The sequence below is a fragment of the Armigeres subalbatus genome, chromosome 3, assembly GCF_024139115.2.
Source record: "Armigeres subalbatus isolate Guangzhou_Male chromosome 3, GZ_Asu_2, whole genome shotgun sequence".
NCBI lineage: Eukaryota > Metazoa > Arthropoda > Insecta > Diptera > Culicidae > Armigeres > Armigeres subalbatus.
Window position 1 is genome coordinate 303,315,776 of NC_085141.1, and position 17,913 is coordinate 303,333,688.

The window sequence follows — 17,913 nt, forward strand, 5'->3', positions numbered from 1 at the left end:
TTTAGCAAAATTTTCCGAGGCCGATAAATATATACCTTTTTGGAAAAAAAACCAAGAATTATAAATACAGGGTCCGGCAATTAAAGTGCTCCATTACAATTGATTTCATTTTTTCATTTAATTTTACAAGAAAACATATCACTTTTTGAAATCTCACTGGTCATGCTCATCTTTTCCATCCTTGAGCTTAACCACTCGTCGCAGACGATGGAGGAACGCATCGTACGAGGCACTGGCTAGAGCGCTGCACCTAGCGCTGCATTACCAAGAGTTTTGCCGCAGGAGTGGATGGAAGGTGTCGTGTATCCCATCTACAAAAAGGGCGATAAGCTGGATTGTAGCAACTACCGCGCAATCACATTGCTGAACGCCGCCTACAAGGTACTCTCCCAAATTTTATGCCGTCGACTAGCACCAATTGCAAGAGAGTTCGTGGGGCAGTACCAGGCGGGTTTTGTGGGCGAAAGCTCCACCACGGACCAGGTGTTTGCCATTCGCCAAGTACTGAAGAAATGCCGTGAATACACATCATCTATTCATCGACTACAAAGCCGCATATGATACAATTGATCGGGACCAGCTATGGCAGCTAATGCACGAACACGGATTTCCGGATAAACTGATACGGTTGATCAAAGCGACGATGAATCGGGTAATGTGCGTAGTTCGAGTTTCAGGGGCATTCAGGGGCATTCTCGAAACGCGTAGAGGGTTACGGCAAGGTGATGGTCTCTCGTGTCTGCTATTCAACATCGCTTTGGAGGGAGTAATACGAAGGGCAGGAATTGACACGAGTGGTACGACCAGTTATTTGGTTTCGCCGACGACATTGATATCATGGCACGTAACTTTGAGAGGATGGAGGAAGCCTACATCAGACTGAAAAGCGAAGCTAAACGGATTGGACTAGTCATCAACACGTCGAAGACGAAGTACGTGATAAGAAGAGGCTCAAGAGAGGTCAATGTAAGCCACCCACCACGAGTTTCTATCGATGGTGACGAAATCGAGGTTGTTGAAGAATTCGTGTACTCGGGCTCACTGGTGACCGCCGATAACGATACCAGCAGAGAAATTCTCCGATCGAATAGAGTTCGCCGCCGTACCAAACTGACTATCTACAAAACGCTTATAAGATCGGTAGTCCTCTAAGGACACGAGACCTGGACAATGCTCGTGAAGGATCAACGCGCACTGGGAGTTTTTTGTGCAGCACAGGCCACTCCGGCCTTAGTCTGATAATAAATAAATAAGTCTGACAAATATATGTAACAGTATATTGTACGAAATACGGAAATGTAAATATTAACTTAAAATCAGAGTAAAAATAATAAGTCCTCCTTTTTACCCATCCGTAGTAGAACCAAATGTTCTGCTTTCAGAAAAATTCATCTGGTAAGCAAGAATACTTGAACCTGAACAACATGCGAAATACTACCCATTCAGAGACAAAGACTGATTAGTAACCCCAATAAAGAATTCCCTCTCGTCACAGACGCAAATTTTTTTTTGCGAAAATAAAATACAGGATTGCTAGAATTTTGAGCATTGTCAAAGAAATGGGCACGAATTGGAAATGTTCTTATGTGAATGAATATAAAGAAAGATTCTGAGATTCTCACGTCAACTCAAATATTTTATGAGTACATCTATTACTAACAGTTGTCCCAAGATAAACTACTAATTGGGAAACACTGCATAAATCTGCGTACTCAAGAAGAGGTTCATTTTATCTGCTCTATGGAGGACTGACACTAAACGTTATCTTTCTGACAAAAAAAAAGCGATACAGTTCAACCTTGTCCATAGAGCTCCCCACGAAGATGATAATGGCGCAGGAATATACCCCGTTGAGGCTTACAATATTAACACTTGTTATTAATCTTATCGTAATGGAAATCCATCAATACGATCAATCATCGACGGCACCAAAATCCACACGTGGCAGTTGAGTACACCACGTGTGTACTACCATCATATTAACCAAAATATTGCCAAATAACGATTGTACATTTTAGTATAAGAACTCATGCAACGCATATTGAAGCAATAAGACTAATTCGTTCATTTTGAAATAAATGTTCGCAAATATTGTTAGATCAAATGTCTGTTGATGTCCATTTTATCCCCACCCGAAAGAAAAAATCACTCACCTTTCCTAACGACTTTGGTTGTTGCTCCGGTAGCCTTTTCCATAACGGTCCGTAGTGCAACTGTAACTCAACGAATGTGATTTCACAATCTGCTCATAGAAGGAAAAAAAAACACCGCATCCAAATGCACAGTCTGCTCGTTGTATGTACGTGCTTACGATTTTCCTCTCAATGTCACTTCACTGCGGGAGTCAGCAAAACAGGCAATAATATCGTTCCCAGCGCGCACCGCACTTCTGCACACCGTCCAATATTCACACCTGGCCGTTTGGCCGATTTGGTTGATGCTAATAGGAGTAATTAAAATACCACAGTCTTGGGAGACTACCACATTCGGACGTTCTCTCTGCAGCGATTTCAAGAGAGCTTTGGAATAGAAGTTCTCGTCACGGGATCTTGCGTAAGGTTAGACACTTCAGGCACTTCATTCGGTCCATGCAGCTTGATTGCAATGTAAATGATAATACGATGATAAGAAGTAGTTGTTCATGTGCATATCACCGATGGCCTTATTTCATCGCGTGGACACTCCTCTGAAATTAGATATGAAAATAAAATAAATTTAACAATGATAAGCTCCTCATGGTTGAGTTGAAATTTTTGTTTATACAAACAGTAACGGTTACAAGTATGTATAAATATGAGAACAAGAACTGCCACTTGGAGTATTGAGGACGTGGCTCCTGTAATAGTTTGAGAATCGTGTTCTACGGCAAGATACATGTGTTTCCCAAAATGGTTATTTTTGTGATTTGACACACGTTTCTACATGCATAGCAGAACACACGCTTCGGTTTCATACAAGATTTTTAAAGGTGTCCCGGTCGACGACTAAAGTTGCAATTATTTTGAATCACCGTGATTTTTGTTCAACGGATTACTCTGATTTTAATGTGATAGTGAAAGCTTTTAAGTTTCTTTCAGACGGATGTTTCATTTTTAGATTAATTCATTTGTGCATTTTCGAATTAAAACCACATGGGTTTTCTACTTATCCCATTTCACTAGGGTAAGTGGAAAAACAACTCCTAATTTTATTAAATATCTGGTGAAAGTGGCTGAAAGTGGCTGGGAAAATCTACCGGCTGCGATAACCTAAAGAGAAAACCTAACCTTAAGTGAAGTGAAAAGAAAAGCAGGAAAAAAAGTGAAATTTTGATAAGAAAGTACAGTGTGGAAGATAAAGAAAGAATGCCGCAAGACAGCCAAGGGATGAGGACAAGATCCAAAATCGGAAAAGGAGCAGAATGAAGGCGGCAGGAAGCATCAGGAAGACCAAATCCATCATCACCCCGACAGATGTGGTTTATCTAGAACCTGACGATTACGACAAATCGACTCCAAACCACCCAGTTGCAATTGGAAAAATGCTGTACGAGGAAGGCATCAAGAAGTGTAAGGAAATCCAGAAAATTGGAAAGTTCCGTTTTAAGCTGGTTTTGGATAGCGTGGAGGATTTTGCACATCTGACCGGCCTTAATCTGACACCGAAGAACCTGAGGCTTTATGTTCCAAAAATGCATAGGGAGACCATACTTTTTGTCCCGAATGTGCCGCTGGATTTCACAGAGGAAGAAATCAATACGGGTATTACTTCCAGTGCTCGGGTGATGAAAGTGGAGAGAATAAAGAGAAGAAACAAAGCGGGTGATCCGGAAAAAAACAAAAAAATTGAAGGTGACGGTAGAAGGGAAAGATGTGCCCAGATCGGTACAGATTTTTACGGTGAATTTCCGAGCCGAGCTATATGTTTTCCCGGTAAAACAGTGTGTATCGTGCTGGAGATTCGGGCACACAAAGATAAGTTGCACAGGAAAAGCACAGTGTGCAAAGTGTGGAAAGGGGCATAAAGAAGCAGATGGGTGCAATGGACCAACGCACTGAATCAACTGCCAGCAAGATCACGAAGCCAACAACAAGAGTTTTCCGGAACGGGAAAGGAGAATGAATATCATCCGGAAAATGCAGCGGGAACGAGTGCCCTACGCCGAAGCAGAAAAGGACTATCCGAGAACGCAAAATCGGTACGAAGGACTGCTGGATGAGTCGGAATATCCGGATTTAGCGCATGTGGGGGTGGGAAACTCCCCATGCAGAGGAGCAGTGCCCAAACCATCAAGAGCCAAGGAACCTACACGACGTTTAAACAACGGATGGGGAATAAGAAGAAACGGAGGGACACAACGGAACTCGTGCCGAACGGATCCGCTCAGTCGGAGGGATAGCTGCTCGGTTGCCGAAGGTTTGCCGTCGTGTAACGATGGAAATGCTTTCAGGGTAACAGAGTTCGAGCGGTTCATCGCGCAATTGAGAAGAGATATCATGCACTTTTGCTGTGGGAACGAGTGGAGGACTGCAATCAGTACTGGAAAAGGCCGTGATCGTCATAAGACAGAGAGCAAAGCGCCTTTTTCTATATCAGGCGATCAAATGAAAGAATCGTGGGTTCTTTGATCAATTTCGCATGAAAGGCAGTCATGAAAGGATGTTGTGCTTTATTTTTAAATTGAAATTTCTAAGTTATTTTAATAGATATATGCAAAGAATAGTGACTAGTCGATAAATTAATCATACGCCTTTTATTCACCGAGTTGAAAGTGGTAATAAATACAAAAATAAAGCAGATATTGCACACTTTCATGCCCTGTCACGGAACACTAATTTTTTTGAGATTTTTGTAGCATGCCATTCATCCTTCGCGTTTCTATAGATATTGAAAGGGGCAGATATGTAAACATCGCGTGATATCTCTCATTGAAAATGAGGAATTACAGTACTGACTGCAATACAGGCTTTGCGGAGAAAACTTGAGGAGAGATTGCAGCTAGACAGATCAGAGGTTGAAACTGATCAACTACTCATCGAGGTTGGCATGGAGCTCGAGAAAATACTTGAAGGAAGAACTACGACAACGAACATCCAGAATAATTCGTCCAATACTGTTAATGGGCTTCAAAACCCTAAAGATGATCCAACATAATATACAAAGTATAAGACAACCAGAAAAACGAGAAGAGCTCTATGCGTATATGACCTTAAACGATACCAGTGTGGCAATTTTGCAGGAGATTTGGCGCAAAGCCAATGAAACTTTTACCTTCAAAAGACACACGCTTTTTTCCAAAAGGCGAACAGAAGGTTTTGGAGGAGTAGGAATACTGCTGGCAAACTCATTAGAAGGGAAAGAAATTGATCTTCCTGTTTTCGATCAATTAGAAATTGTAGGAATCAGAATAGTGAGAGGCTTCGATCCTGTCAACATCTTTTCCGTGTATTTGCCTCCGCCACGGACGTCAAACAGCGCACTTCGGGAGGAATTGTCAAAATTTTTCTCGATGTTGGACGACCTGGATGGCGAGACGATCGTAGGGGCTGATTTCAACGTACACCATGTGACTTGGAATCCGGACTATCAAACATGTAGCCGAGGGGGGTTGCTAAATGTTTTCATCGAGGACTCACGGTTCATTTTGTTGAATGATGGGTCAAAGACGATGGTATCCACACCTGGTGGTAGAGACTCGGCGATTGACATTTCGCTGGCGACATAGGGTTTGGCCAAGAAAACTTTTTGGGCGGTCCAAGAAGAAGAATTCGGAAGGGTCCACATGCGCATTGTTTTGGAAATCAGCAGCAACATCCCGATAGTAGAAAGGACTATAACCAGGATCAACAAAGATCGGCTAATCAAGGAGCTAAACCAAATGAGACCGCAGTACATTTACTCACCGGAAGAAATGGTGTCCGTTTTCGCTGAGGCAGTAGAAAAAGCCTCCTTTAGTCTAAAAAACAAAAAGGCCAACTTTTTGAAAGTCTGGTGGTCCGGCAGAGGCGTCGCGTGATCAATTCTTCAACCTGTACACTATTTTAGTATTTTGAGAAAAACACATAAAAGGTACCTGAAATGATAAACGAGTTATTTTCCAGCGCGTTTCTCAATAAGTTTTGCTTATTTTGTTGCATCTAACTGGTTCTTAGCTACTTCTTATTTTCTGAATTCACTGAAACTAAACTAAGCTTAAAAGTGATAGTTCGTAAAATTAAAAATTACTATCACAAGAATCGTTTTCAATGTGACAAATAAGACATACATGTATTCGGAAATTATTGAGCTGGCACTTTCAATTCTAATTTGAGTTATTTCGTAAAATAAGACGAAGTTTTAAATAGAGAAAAGGAAATTGGACTATATCAATCATGCAAAGTTACTAATAATGACTTGTAATTAGCATGTCACGTCAGAAAAATAAAGTCTATACAATAAACAATGAAGTTCATAGCCTTAACTCTTCCTTATTAATAATTATTCTATTTACAATTTATTTCTTTGATCAATATTCTGGACTGGACAGATGACGAACAATTTTCCGTCCATCAACATGGACATTCCCTCATAAAAATTTTCTTAAATTTGTGTGGACCATTGACATTTGATGTACCCCCCTCCCTAACTGAATATATACGATTTCTCGAAAAAAAAACCTTCAGAAATAAATTTCTTTGAAAATGTTGACCCGTTTCATTTTCGGTAATTCTGATTTTCATCAGAAGATAAAATGTCTGCTTATTATGTTAATATTGTCGGATACTTCAATGTCAAATATAATTTATTAAATTGTATTTGTAAACAGGCTTTACTGCAAACGTTTATTAGAGATGAAAATTTCTGTTTAAATTGAGCTAATGTCGCGCTAGTATTATCGGACAGTACATTGCCGCCAGGATTAGTGGATATGTAAACTGCCCATCTCATTCAATATCAAATATCAAAAGCGCTTTTGCTTCGCGGTGCTTATTCAACGCGGAACTTTCGTTATGGAACGCTTTGAGGGAGCCAGGGAGCAGAAATGCGCGCGCTTTACTCTTCTCTTTCGATTTTTTCCGATTGCGCTCTCTTCACCGAATCGCGCATGCGCTGTTTGAAGCGGTTCACGATAGGCACCAAACCGTGCACTGCCTGTGAGGAACGCTTTGACTACCTATACATCGCCGATTGCGGTAAGAGCAGATGATCCACACATACAAAATAATGCGTGTATGATGCATGACAAAGCGTTTTCGGCTGAAAGTTCCGTGTTGAATCAACATGTGGTGCCGGTGGGTCGGTTCGGTATCGTAAAGAAAAACATAACGCGCCCCCATCGCAGCATTTGGTTGCCTCACATTACATGCCGCCTATAAAAAGCACCGTTTATGTATCTAATAGTCAAATTTGCATGCAACATCTATCAAATGCACATAATTCAAATATATGTTTGGATTAGAAAGACAAGAAATCTATCGAGATTTTAAATGTTGGGGATAGAATTGCCACATGTGCAGTGCACAGGTTGCACATGCGGACGCGACGCCTCTGGGTCCGAGGAGATTGCCAATCTGTATGCAAGCAAACAAGAGGCCCTCAGGGACTACAATAGACAGCAAACGGAATCCAATTACCTACTGCTGAAAAAGGAACGAGCGCGATTTTTAGAAGGCGGTAAGGAAGGCCAAACGGGAACACATCAAGGAAATGACGGACAAAATCGACGAGGCAACACCCCCCCTTCCGCTATGGAATATTATCAAAGGAATTGACACAGCCTTAGCTGGGAAGCATCGGAAAGGAATCGAACTCACCTGTGATGAGGAAAAAACGTTCATGGATCACTATTTTGGAGATAAAATCCGTGAAATCGTCCTACCAACGGCATCTACGGAAAGAACTTTAGAAGGATATGAAATGGCAATCAAGGACGAAGAAGTTTTGTCCGTTATACAAGATAGGAAGAAGCACTCGGCGCCTGGCATAAATGGAATATCGTACGCGGTGTTGAAGCAATTAAGTTCGGGAATGAAAGAAAAAATTTGCGAAATGCTTAGTAGTGTGTTTGTCACAGAAGAGATTCCGAATGTTGCCGAGAGATTTTGGAGCTTGTGGTTGAGAACTGAACTTCTTTCAGCAGATTAAAAGACGTTGATTTGTCTGATCAGCTAAAGCTAAAAATAATGTATTACCAAACAATTCATAACAATTTTAGTTGTAATTCTTACATTTTTTCAGTGCATCCATAAGTACTCTTACTCCAACTCCTACTCGGCAAACTTGGTTGGCATCGGCTATCGCCGGATCCAGTGTTTAACGAATTCTTACTATTTTAATAGAACAACTTCCACGATCCCAATGGCACAGCTAATCTTTTGGTTATCACTACATACCAGGTTCACTGTGCTCATTATTGCACTACTCATATTCATACTTTCTATACAATGTAACGGACAAGTCGTAACCTCTTAGAGCGTTCCTATTATTGAATTAAACCTAGCGAAATTATATCGCAACACCGAAAGAATGGAGGTACACCGAAATTAGAAATAACTCTGGAAGAGCGTCGGATTAAATGATTTGCACATCGGTTTCGACTTGTGATGTCGAAAACGCTCTGGAAGAGCGTCGGAATGGATGATTTGCTCATCGGTTTTGACTTGCATTGTCGAAGACGCTCTGGAAGAGCGTCGGATTAAATGATTTCAGGCCTGGTAGCGACGAATACCATTCAAAATAGTGACTTAGTGACCAACGATGACTAAAAAAGTGACCAAATAGTGACTTTTAGTTTCAGGAAAAGTGACCAAATAGTGACTTTTGTATAAAGTTTATAACCAGATAGTGAGCTACAAGTTGCATTAGCATTGTTACGGTGTAATTCGCCTTGTCAACACCCTCAGAAGTATCACGGAGTTGGATATTGGGGATGGTATTCGTTGGTTAACCCAGAAGCAAGCAGTTTGACCATGATAAATCATATTTGGTCACACCACAAGAAAGTATATATCAGCCGTCACAGAAACAGGTAGTGAGTTACAAGTTTATAATTTCAGCAACGATTTTGAAGCAATTACAGCATTTTGGTAATAATGTTTGATCTAATAATATGAGCTCAAAGTTTTCCGTGAAACTGCAAAAACAATGGTATAAAATGATCTAATTGATTCCTAGACAGAGAATTATTTGAACTCACAAAGCTTATACATCTTTAGTAGTTGAAAAAAAAACTTAAAGAAATTGAAATAATGAAAAAAATTCAAAATACGATTTTCCCAACAACAGGTAGATTTTTTTTCAATAACAGTAGGAGTGGGTGTGGGTGAAGAAGTTGACAATGCACTACGCGTCTCCATACACGGCCCATACCAAAATGCTGATTCGCCGATGCGTGGTACGTTGTTCCCTAAGAGCTGCCAACTAAAAGGCGGTTTGCCTCATGAGTTTACCGGCAACGTAATAACCCATTTTTTTTAATGTTATTATCAATATAATTTAGATTTTATAAAATTTTAAGATGGCATCGGCTAACTATATTGTTCAACTGTTGTATGAGGAAAAAGTACCCATGAAGAACGGTATTGCTAAGACATCAAAACAGTCTTTGCTTAGGTAGGGTCGGCCAATCCTTTCGAATGTTTTTTATGGGTATTTGTATGAACCTCGCGTGAAAAGTAAGTCGGTCTCTGTAAGAATTCTTAATGGGAAGTTAATTTAATGCAACTTCAACTGCTTGAAACTCACAAAGTTTCGGATAGTTGCAGCTGCAATGCACATGACTCTGGACTCTGTACTCTAGGTCTGAAATTCGTATTTTAACAAATTCCATTCATGAAGAGCTAGACCATAGTTGACCTAAATCGAAAGTAACCTGGCGATTCTCACAATACACCTCCGGAAATAATTATAAAGCATTCGCTGATTTTCATACAAAATGGTCACGCTTGTGGATCAAAGTCTTGATTTCTAGCGATTCAATTGAGGACATTTTTGGCATCCCAGCCTAAAATAACCTAAATTTCTAATTATTGATTGTTTTATGTATGCATGTTTATTGAAAAGGCACGTTTTATAAAGTATTTAGTTGTAAAATATAGTTGGAAATCATTATAAAGCCACTCCACTTGTATAGGGTTTCATATAAAAGAGGTGGCTTTATAATTATTTCCAACTAAAACATGCATACAAAAAACAATCATAATTTGGGATACCAAAAATGTCCTCAATCTGATCGCTAGAACTCGAGATAGTGATCCTCATACATGACCATTTTGTATGAAAATCAGCGAATGCTTTATAATTATTCCCGGGGGTGTACACTTGGCGCTTTTAGCATAATACTTCAAATTTATACATTGGTACCAGATTTACATTTGATTCGGTTGATAATAAAAGAAGGTATAAATGATTTTTATTTTGAACTTTTTCCAATAGGCGATGCAAAAATAGTGACTTTAGTGACCATTTTCCGAAAAATAGTGACTTTAGTGACTTTTGGATGCAAATAGTGACTTTTTAGTGACTGGCCTCAAAATAGTGACCAAGTCACTAAAAAGTGACTCGCTACCAGGCCTGTTTATGCAGCTTTCATATATTCATAAAACAGCTCTGTCTGAATTAGCAACAAAGCTCATCGGTTAAGAGCTCATGTATGTACACAGGATTTTGTTTTTACACGATTTTTTTTCGCTCGTATTTTTGATCGTGTAACTTCAAACTCTTCGCAACATGTTTCAAAAAATCCAGAATAAATCGAAGTAAAATCACATGATAATTAATATGCGTTAAACATTCAGGATGAGTGGAAAATTGAGAAAATGTAAATCGTGTAAAAACAAAATCCAGTGTAATTGAGTTGCTTGTTAGCAACTTCCCATATTACGGTGAGTAGCATTCACAATGAAAACGTTTTCGCTGTTGTTATAGCACTAACAATATAGCGTAATGGCGCTATAAATGAACTAACGAAGCTTTTAGGCAACTTCTGTATCTTTGAAGATTACACAACGTTTAAGTAAACCTTATACTGCTTCTTTCAATAGCTTATCAGTATGGAACGTCAAAACCGCAATGTTTACATTTGATTTTTGTTGCCGGAGCTGTGTATGAGCTATTGATTTCTGTAATGCAGCCACAAAGATATTCACCTGCTCTTATAGCAACTGAGCGCTGTTGCCTAAATTTTGAATTCAGAGTGTAAAATATTCGAAAATTTTTGGTGAAGTCCACCTTTCTTCACTTGTCAGTTCACTTCCAGACACATTCATAGTCGGCTCTGGACAGTCAATTGAATATTAGTCATTGAATATTTATGCACATTTTACAAATTGATAAATTATCTGAAATCTGAACACGCTTCAAATGAGTAAAGTGATTTATCACACAAGACTGTATCCGATTTTCATCCGCGAGGCACTTTCAACGGTAAACATCAACATAAACAATGCTAATAATGTTTTTTTCTGCACATAGTAAGCACACTCAGTGACAGTCGAATGAATGAGTTGGTGGAGTAGTCGTCTGACTATGTCATTCTATGTTTTGAATATTCATGCGATGTTTGTCAAAATTCGGACCGAAGTTGCTTCATGAAGATGAATATTTTAGGCTCTGCTTGTGATGTCGAAGACGCTCTGGAAGAGCGTCGGAATGGATGATTTGCTCATCGGTTTCGACGGTTCTATACTATTCCCCAGAAAACCGTTCCCCAGAAAACCATACCCCAGAATTCCATTCCCCAGAATGTACCATTCCCCAGAAAACCAACCGCCAGAATGTACCATTCCCCAGAAAACCAACCGCCAGAATGTACCATTCCCCAGAAAACCAATCCCCATAATGTACCGTTCCCCAGAAAACCATTCCCCAGAATGTACCGTTCCCCAGAAAACAGAATACATAGATGAAAATGATTTAATTGTCTTGTTTTCTTACAAACATCATCGCAAGACCATACAAAAATTATTTATTAAGATTAGTTGGATGTGTAAGGACCACTGTGGTAATTGTTGGAAGCTATTAGTTTCAAATACAATGTGCCTTTTGGCATAATGACCATAAGGTGCCCGCGGCTCACGCAAAGGAATAACATTTTTATCAATGAAATGTCAAACTGCACTGTCGTGTCACGTCGTATCACGTGGTCACGTCTATTCTGGCTTCAGCACAAACAAAAAACACGCCTTGATTGAGCAAACCAATAGGGATCCACGCATTTGCCCGAAATAAGGCAATTAAGTCAATGATTCCTTCTTTTAAAGCGCGCATTTTCCCTGAATAGGGCAAATGATCTATTTTTTGTGCCACGCACGCGTTTGTCCAAAATAAGGCACACGAATAGAAAAATGAGTAAATAATTTCTTCTTGAAAAGCACGACTTTGCCCGAAATAAGGTTAACGAATAGGGGCCCCCATAGCCGTGCGGTAAGACGCGGATGATTCCTTCTTTTAAAATACGCATTTGCTCGGAAAAGGCAAATGAGGGTTTTTTCCTCGAGTCATTCTTTCATCCCGGTTTTTTAGTTGCCACCTGTAAGAAAATCTTTTTTTTTCATTGTAGGAGTCTTTTTAAAGGTATGAAAAAAATTCTGGGAAATGGTGCATTCTGGGGAATGGTTTTCGGGGGAATGTTGCATTCTGGGAAATGGTTTTCTGGGGAACGGTTTTCTGGGGAATGGTTTTCTGGGGTATGGTTTTCTGGGGAATGTTATAGAATCGTTTCGACTTGTAGTGTCGAAGACGCTCTGGAAGAGCGTCCGATTGAATGATTTGTCTATTGGATTAGACTTATTATGTCGAAGACGCTGTGGGAAAGCGTAGGAATGAATGATTTGCTCATCGGTTTGGACTTGTAGTGTCGAAGACGCTCTGGAAGAGCGTCGGAATGAATGATTTGCACATTGGTTTCGACTTGTGATGTCGAAGACGCTGGATTGACAAATGTGTTGTTTCTCAACGGTTTCGACTTAAAACAAAGTTGAAGGAGCTCTGGAAGAACGATGATTTGTTTTCTCATCGGTTTCGACATGTGATGTCGAAGCTGCTGTGGTAGAGCGCTGGATTGAATGTTTTGGCTTGTGACGTCACAGACGCTCTGGAAGAACGCCGAAGCAAATAATTCGTTTTCTCATCGGTTTTCACTTGTAATGTCGAAGGTGCCAGATTGAATGATTTGTTGTTCTTATCGGTTGCGACTAAACATGATTTGTTTTCTCATCGGTTTTTCTGCTTATGTTGTCGAAGGTGCTCTGGAAGAGTATCGCATTGTTGCAGCTTTTGATGGTCGCGTAAAGAAACGTTGATGCGGAGCAGCAGAACTATTCAAATTTGAATTTCGAAGGTGTTGTGTGAGAGTACCGGACTGATTGGCTAGAGCTTGAAGGTCCAATACAGAGTATGTTTGAAGCGCTACCGATGTTGGTTTGATTTTCTCATTGGAAGGACATCAAATTGTATTAGATATGGTCTGCCGGATCGAATTCTATTGGTTTTGGATTGCAATGCTGGAAATATTTGCAAAAAAAATAGAAGGAATACAGCTGGAGGATCATAAAACCTGAAATAGTTGCTGCAAAAAAAAAATGAGAGGGAATACAGCTGGAGAATCATAAAACCTGAAATAGTTGACATTTTCAGAAGGTTAAAAAAAGGCTAGATTAATTTGTTTAGTAAATATGCATTTGCGTATTTGTATGTGAATTGGCGGTGTGCAAGAAGACGGTATGTGGCGGCGAAGAATGAACCACGAGCTCGCCCAACTCTACGGCGAACCCAGAATCCAGAAGGTAGCTGAAGCCGGCAGGGCATGTTGCAAGAATGCAACCCTGCAAAGATGGTGTTCGCTTCAAATCCGGCAGGTACGAGACGACGTGGAACGCAGCGAGCGAAGTGGGCAGACCAGGTGCAAAACAACTTGGAGAGCGTGGGGCGCATTCGAGGATGGAGAGATGCGGCCTCGAACCGTGTATTATGGCGTCAAATTGTTGATTCAGTGTTATCTCTTTAGATGTAAACTAAATAAATGTAATGAATACAGTTGATCAAGGCGACGATGGATTGGGTGATGTGCATAGTTCGAGTTTCAGAGGCATTCTCGACTCTCGAGTCCCTTCGAAACGCGCAGATGGTTACGGAAAGGTAATGGTCTTTCGTGTCTACTATTCAACATCGCTTTGGAGGGGGTAATACGAATGTCAAGGATCGACACAAGTGGTATACGATCCAGTTATTTGGTTTCGCCGATGACATTGATATTATGGCACGTAACTTTGAGAAGATGGAGGAAGTCTACATCAGATTGAAGGGTGAAGCTAACTGGTTTGGACTTGTCATCAACACGTCGAAGACGAAGTACATTGTAGGAAAAGGTTCAAGAGAAGAAAACGTGAGCCACCCGCCAAGAGTTTCTATCGGTGGTGACGAAATCGACGTACTTGGGCTTACTGGTGACTGCCGAAAATGATACCATCAGAGAAATTCGCAGACGCATCGTGGCTGGAAATCGTACATACTTTGGACTCTGCAAGATGCTCCGATCGAATAGATTTCGCCACCACAAGATATCTACAAAACGCTCATTAGACAGATAGTCCTCTAGGGACACGAGACCTGGGCGATACTCGTGGAGGACCAACGCGCACTTGGAGTTTTTGAAAGAAAAATGGGCGTACCATCTATGGTGGGGTGCAGATGGCGGACGGTACGTGGAGGAGGCGAATGAACCACGAGTTGCATGAGCTGTTGGGAGAACCCTCAATCGTTCACACCGCAAAAATCGGACGACTGCGGTGAGCCGGGTACGAAGCCAGAATGTCGGATAGTAATCCGGTGAAAATGGTTCACAACAACGATCTGACGGGCACAAAAAAGGGAGGTGCTGCAGCGAGCAAGGTGAATCGATCTATCAGGTGGAGGACCCTTCGCAGACTGCGTGGTTGGCGACGTGCAGCCATGAACTGAGCCAAATGGAGAAGACTTTTATGTACTGCACAGGCCACTCCTGCCATACCAGCATGTCAAATCTAGACGTTGGATTACGACATTTTTTTATTTCGGTTTTGATTACAAATTTTTGAATCCAGCTATGATTTAGAAAACTCCGATCGTTGAAGCCTTGAAATAAAGAAAAGCATTTTAAAAAAATAGATAACACCGTTTGTACTAATAGAGCAGACAGTATGTCTTTTCTATTTATCCAGCCACCGCTCAGAGATGTGGTTAATTATTTAGCACGTATGACATAAGTTCTGGAATGATTAGGAAAATCGTATGATATTTCAAATTCAGATACAACCTGATATCTCAATAAATACATTTCGGATGTATTAGAAACTAAGAACATGTGTCATCGAAGTATACATTAGGTAAGACGAATTTTTAATTGTTAAATAGACAATACTCTTGCTGTCCTTTGGGTTCATTATTAGGATATTAGTTCTCCTAGCAAGTGTCTATGTAACCGTTAGTATAGATGAATGTACCGTTGATTTCGCTGATTTATGATAACACATTGTACCTATAAACTTATTCAATACTAAAGGTATTTCTCACCTAATTATCCTGCCTTCAAATTGGAACGTCGTCCAAATACTGATTTCTTATCATCTCCAAATAATAACGTAAAAATCACTTTCATGTAGGTAATTGAAGTTCCCTTGATACAGAAATAATCCATTAAACTCTCACAATACACAATGCACAAACATCCATCTTTTTTGCTCCTCACACCCGGGCATACTCCCAGCCCACTCGTGACCGATCACCTTCACTATACTTCAATTGGGGCCGGATGGCAGAGCACCGCAACGTAACAAAAGCACTTCACCAACAAGATCGACGAACCATCAATCAACCAGCACTCCAAAATGTCCAATCCTTGGCCACGTCACTGCACCGTCCGCAAATGGGCGAAACCGTTCCGCGGAAAATGACCACAGAAAATTGCATAAAATCAATGGAAGCATCGGACCACGACGCACGAATATACGAATACCCCCGCACTGAAACGGCACGGCACTGCTGAAATGACTTTTCGCGATTTTCCTTCTTCTCGCCCCGCAACGCATGCAACCCGCGTCAAGAAAAAATGAAAACTTTTGTTGACATTTTTCTTTCGCAAATGAAAGGGGTTTGGTGCGCGTTTGATGCCGAAATAATTCAAACGGATTCGATCAATTTTGCCGCACACGGTTATACCGACACACAGTGGGATGAAAATAAAACCCGACCTAATCCACCTACAGCATAGAGGGTGAATCCAAAGGAGAATGAGAGAAATCTCTCACCTATCATGTCTCTATAAACTCTCGATAGGTAGCATACTCTACACTACTAAAAATCCACACATATTTATTGGCAAAAATCCATAGATTTAACTTATGATGTATATCAGCGCACACATAACCATTAGCCTGGGACATGGATATATGAAAAAAATAAATTTTCGTTCCCTTATATTTTTCAGAAGCCTTTTGGGTCTTACAATGCTTGTGCGGAATTTCAGATCAATCAGTGAAACTATATTTTAGCGCCGGCGATTTTAATTTTCAATAGGATTTACTATCGGAAAATTTACCTCTACAAATAAAAAATCCCCAAGGTGTCCCATTATTCTCTAACGATAAATCGATCCAACTACATCATAGGAAATTTTACCACCAAACTTTCATTGGAAGACCACAAAGTGATCCGACGCTCGTGAAAAATGTTATTTACATAAAACTATTTGCAGTATGAACGCAAGGCTCATTGTACTTTTTGTTCCAGCATCACTGCCGTCTGCTGCTTGCTGTTGTTTGTACGAGGCACCACTTTGCGTGGAGGATTCGCTTAGCATGAATGAAAAGCGGGTTACTAGGGATACGTTTATTGGCCTTGCTGTTTGAGTCTTCGACCTTCTAGCTAGAAGAAATTCAACCAAATTTCAATGAAGGTTTGATTAACAAAAAGAGTCATGTAAGGCACACTTTCCACACACAATGCGTCGAAGCGACTATAGATGCGAGGTATAGGTTGGGCCTCTCATTCTCGGCGTCAATAGTTCGATGCTGGTCTGAGCGGGATTTTTTTTCGATACTGGTATTCTTTAGGAAATTCTTTATGTTTCCATACTCTTACTTTCGAGAAGCTTTCTGGTGTTTCTAAAAGACTGAGATATGATTCTTGTGATACTGATTTCAGAAGAGAATAATTTAATGAAGTTGCTTTGCTTCTTTGATATTTGATTGATATGCCAATAATTCAATCAAGGATGTTATCGATCATTTAGTAATCTGCCTTCGATCATTTAGCAGTTTGTCAATAACTCATTTCAGAGCCTAAATTTCAAAATATGTTGTATAGCGGACTTCTAGTGCAAAGGTTTATCTACAGCTCTGCCTAACAGTTCGTTGTTTGAATTTCACTAATAACGGAACTAAAGCGCTAGTAGCAGTAACTTAGACTAAATGATTGCATATTTTGTTATCATTTAGTATAAGTATAGCAACTAGCACCGTAACTCCTTTAATAGTGGAATTCGAACATCGACCTGTTTAGGAGATTTGTAGAAAAACCTTCGCACTAAAAGTCCACCATACAATACATTTTGAAATTAGGTCTCTGGAATGAGTTATTGACCAACTACTAAATGATCGAACGCAGATTACTAAATGATCGATAACATCCTTGATTCAAATCAAAGACTTGAATTATAACTAATTTTCTATTATTCAGAGGGTATTCCTTTGACTTTCATACAAACTATTCTGTCAGCCGTGTATTTTTTTAAATTATGAAGTGATGATTTATTTATTTAGTTTACATCTAAACAGTAATGATGTTGATAGTTAATAGTTATATTTTAAAATCATGAACTACTGTACAAATAGTTCTTAATATCACCGTTGATGTTGTACACGAATATTTTGAGTTCATATGTAGGAATGTGACATAAAATAGATTTAATAAATATGCTTT

At 40.0% G+C, this 17,913-nt stretch overlaps 1 protein-coding gene across 2 annotated transcripts in view; it reads right to left on the bottom strand.

Annotated features, from left to right (window-relative positions):
• Positions 1-16,038, bottom strand: part of LOC134225032 (pantothenate kinase 3) — a 105,572-nt gene extending 89,534 nt beyond the window's left edge. Inside the window, exons 1-2 of one of the 2 annotated variants that reach the window (XM_062704785.1) lie at positions 15,508-16,038; positions 2,154-2,686 (exon numbers count right to left, since the gene is read on the bottom strand). Coding sequence is in view for 1 of the 2 variants with exons in the window: in XM_062704788.1 (XP_062560772.1) it covers positions 2,154-2,196 (43 nt within the window). In the remaining variant the exon portion in view is untranslated. The remainder of the gene's footprint in view (positions 1-2,153; positions 2,687-15,507) is intronic. The other variant, XM_062704788.1, reaches the window with a different exon arrangement.
• Positions 16,039-17,913: the final 1,875 nt, after the last annotated feature.